Source organism: Otolemur garnettii, unplaced genomic scaffold (genome assembly GCF_000181295.1).
Source record: "Otolemur garnettii isolate 467f Iridium unplaced genomic scaffold, OtoGar3 scaffold00096, whole genome shotgun sequence".
Taxonomy (NCBI): domain Eukaryota; kingdom Metazoa; phylum Chordata; class Mammalia; order Primates; family Galagidae; genus Otolemur; species Otolemur garnettii.
This window is the reverse complement of record NW_003852491.1, coordinates 1,710,224-1,713,334: the sequence shown is the minus strand read 5'-3', so window position 1 is coordinate 1,713,334 and position 3,111 is coordinate 1,710,224. Positions and strand designations below refer to the sequence as shown.

Sequence of the window (3,111 nt, the reverse complement as noted above, 5' to 3'; positions counted from 1 at the left end):
CTCAAGCTGTCCCCCTGGGTAGAGTGCTATGGCTTCACTGCTCACAGCAACCTCCAACTCCTGGGCTCAAGCGAGTCTCCTGCCTCCACCTCCCAAGTAGTTGGGACCACAGGTGCCCGTCACAACGCCTGGCTATTTTTTTGGTTGCAGCCATCATTGTTGTTTGGCAGGTCCAGGCTGGATTTGAACCTGCCACCTTAGGTGTACGTGGCTGGTGCCTTAGCCGCTTGAGCCACAGGCGCCGAGCCGAAGTTGTCGTCGTTTTAGCTGACCCCGGCCAAATTTGAACCCACCAGCCTGGGTGTATGTGGCCGGTGCCCTACCAATTGAGCTATGGGCATTGCTGAAACTCAAACCTTTTGGGAAAAAATTTTCTCTTAGCTAGACTGCCAGGAAAGTGAGGGATGGTTGCTGGCCCATCGGGTTTTAGATCCTTAAGTGGTTCAATTCATGGGAAAAGAATGGTAGCAAGTAGGTGGCAGGGCTGTGCCTAGAGCTGGAGTCTCTTGATTATTTTCTGCTCTACACCCCAAGGAAACTTCCTAACAATTCTAAAACTGTGTTTCAGATCATTTCCCAGAAATAAGCCATTCTTCTATGTCTAACCCATTCCTGAGTTTCTTTTTAGATCCTCTTGTAAATCTGAATTCTCTGATATAATAAATATTACCTAATGTTTAAAAACTTATTCAAATATAAAATCTAATACTTTATGAGTATTTGCTATGTTCAGGCACTGTACTTGATGCTTTACAAGTTTTAACTCTCTGGGCGGCGACTGTAGCTCAAAGGAGTAGGGCACTGGACCCCGTATGTTGGACCAAGTGGTGGGTTCAAACCCAGCCCTGGCCAAAAACTGGGGGAAAAAAAAAAAAAAAAACAAGTTTTAACTCTCCATCATAGCAATGTGTGGGACAGATAGTATTTTTTTTTTTTTTTTTTTGAGACAGAGCCTCAAGCTGTACCCCTGGGTAGAGTGCTGTGGCATCACAGCTCACAGTAACCTCCAACTCCTGGGCTCAAGCGAGTCTCCCACCTTTGCCTCCCAAGTAGCTGGGACCACAGGCACCCGCCGCAACACCAGGCTATTTTTTTTTTTGGTTGCAGCCATCATTGTTGTTTGGCAGGTTCGGGCTGGATTCGAACCTGCCACCTTCGGTGTATGTGACTGGCGCCCCAGCCACCCGAGCCACAGGTGCCGAGCCAACAGATAGTATTATTATCCCCACTTTACGGATGAGAAAGCTGAGGCAGAGGTAATATGACACAGGTAACAACTAGTAGACTCTCTTATAATGGTACCCTCTTCATTCCCTATATTGTGTCCACTTGCTTAGATTATCTTTGGTTGTTCCCATGTCCCCAACTTGGATAGGGAGGAGTGAGTGGTAGATATTTCCCTTCCTCCTACAAAACACTTGAGCATTGGTTGTGCTGCCTGTATTATAGTCAGTCAGTAATTTCTAAAGTTCTCCCTCTCACCCACTTACCATTGGCCCATGCAAGTCCTTTATAGACTGACCCTCTTCTAGACTTTTAGAAAGATCTTCTACGAGCTTAACTCAAGAAGTGCTGAGTGGAGAATTGAAGAAGTTGTCAGAAGGCCTGGAAGGCACCAAGCACAGTAACATAATGAAGCTCCTTCGACTGGCCCTCAGTGGACAGACGGTGAGGTGGGGAGATGGGCTGCGCTGTTACCCTGAGCCCCTCCTTTATCCTTTCAGCTGACATATTCTGGCAGGTACTGAGCTCAGTTTAGGGGATACAAAGATGAATGAAATGTGATCACTCCCTCATTCAGTCAGCAGACACTAATTATCGAGTATCTACTAAGTGCTAGCTATAGTAGATACAATAGTAAACAAAACACATGGTAGGCAGCGCCTGTGACTCACGGAGTAGGGTGCTGGCCCCATATGCTGAGGATGGCGGGTTCAAGCCCAGCCCCAGCCAAAACACACACACACACACGGGATTTTGCAGTTTCCTAGAGGTAACAGACCTATCAATAACTTACTTAATATGGGAAAAGCCAGCTCTTGAGAGCCATCCTATCCAGGGGAGTTAACGACCAAAACAGTAAGCTATCCTCCTTGGGGTGCAGGCAGCAGTGTTGGGGTGGGTCTGAGGATAACTTCCAGACACAGACTGAGCATGAGATCTTTTATGCAGAGTATGACAGTGTAGCAACATTTTCTCTTTTTGTTCTTAGCAAGGACCTCCTGTTGCTGAGATGATGGTGTCCTTGGGACCAAAGGAAGTGCGGGAACGAATCCAGAAGGTGCTTTCCAGCTAGAGAGAGGATGTGCAGGATGGTGCATATGGCCCTAGGAATCTGCGCCCTTGAGAACTGTCTCCAGAGAAGAGAAGGAGGCCTGAGGCCCAGGAAGAAGCTCACAGAAGGAACTAAGCATGGAAACAGAATTTGACTACACACTGCATATGTAGGGCTCCACAGTGGGCCTGGCCTTGACACTTGGCTAGTAAAGCCCAACCTATCTCCCCTCCTTGACTCTGGAAGGAAGGCCTGCTGTCTGTTTTTTGAGACAGTCTCACTAGTCACCTGGGGTTGAGTGCCATGGCATCATACCACATAGCAATCTCAATTGGGCTCAAGTGATAATCTTTCCTCAGCCTCCCAAGTAGCTGGGACTATAGGTGCCTGCCACAAGGCCCGGCTGTTTTTGAGATGGGGTCTCACTCTAGCTCGGGCTGGTCTCAAACTCCTTAGCTCACCTACTTCAGCATCTCAAACTGCCGAGATTACAGGCATGAGCCACTGCACCAGGCCTCCGCTACTTCTTTTTACAGATGGGGTCTTGCTCTTGCTCATGCAAGTCCTCAAAACTTCTGAGATCAGGCAGTCCACCTGCCTCAGCCTCCCAGAGTGCTGGGATTACAGGTGTGAGCCACCGAGCCCAGCCTCTGTCTGGTTTTTGATACATTACATAACAGAAGTTAGGAGTTAGTTCACAGAAAAGTTAATATCCCAGAGCAGTCCAGACAGCTTGGGTATTAGTTGGCTAGAACTGCCATAACAATATCCTATAGAGCTAGGTGGCTTAAGAACCAGAGATTTTCTCTCAGTTCTAGAGGCAAGAAGTCTAAGAT

At 47.8% G+C, this 3,111-nt stretch overlaps 1 protein-coding gene across 1 annotated transcript in view; it reads left to right on the top strand.

Annotated features, from left to right (window-relative positions):
- The window catches only part of EARS2 (glutamyl-tRNA synthetase 2, mitochondrial), a 27,249-nt gene extending 24,665 nt beyond the window's left edge, over nt 1-2,584 (top strand). Inside the window, exons 8-9 of the mRNA XM_003795728.3 lie at nt 1,533-1,668; nt 2,213-2,584. Coding sequence (XP_003795776.2) covers nt 1,533-1,668; nt 2,213-2,296 — 220 coding nt within the window. The 3' untranslated portion in view covers nt 2,297-2,584. The remainder of the gene's footprint in view (nt 1-1,532; nt 1,669-2,212) is intronic.
- Nucleotides 2,585-3,111: the final 527 nt, after the last annotated feature.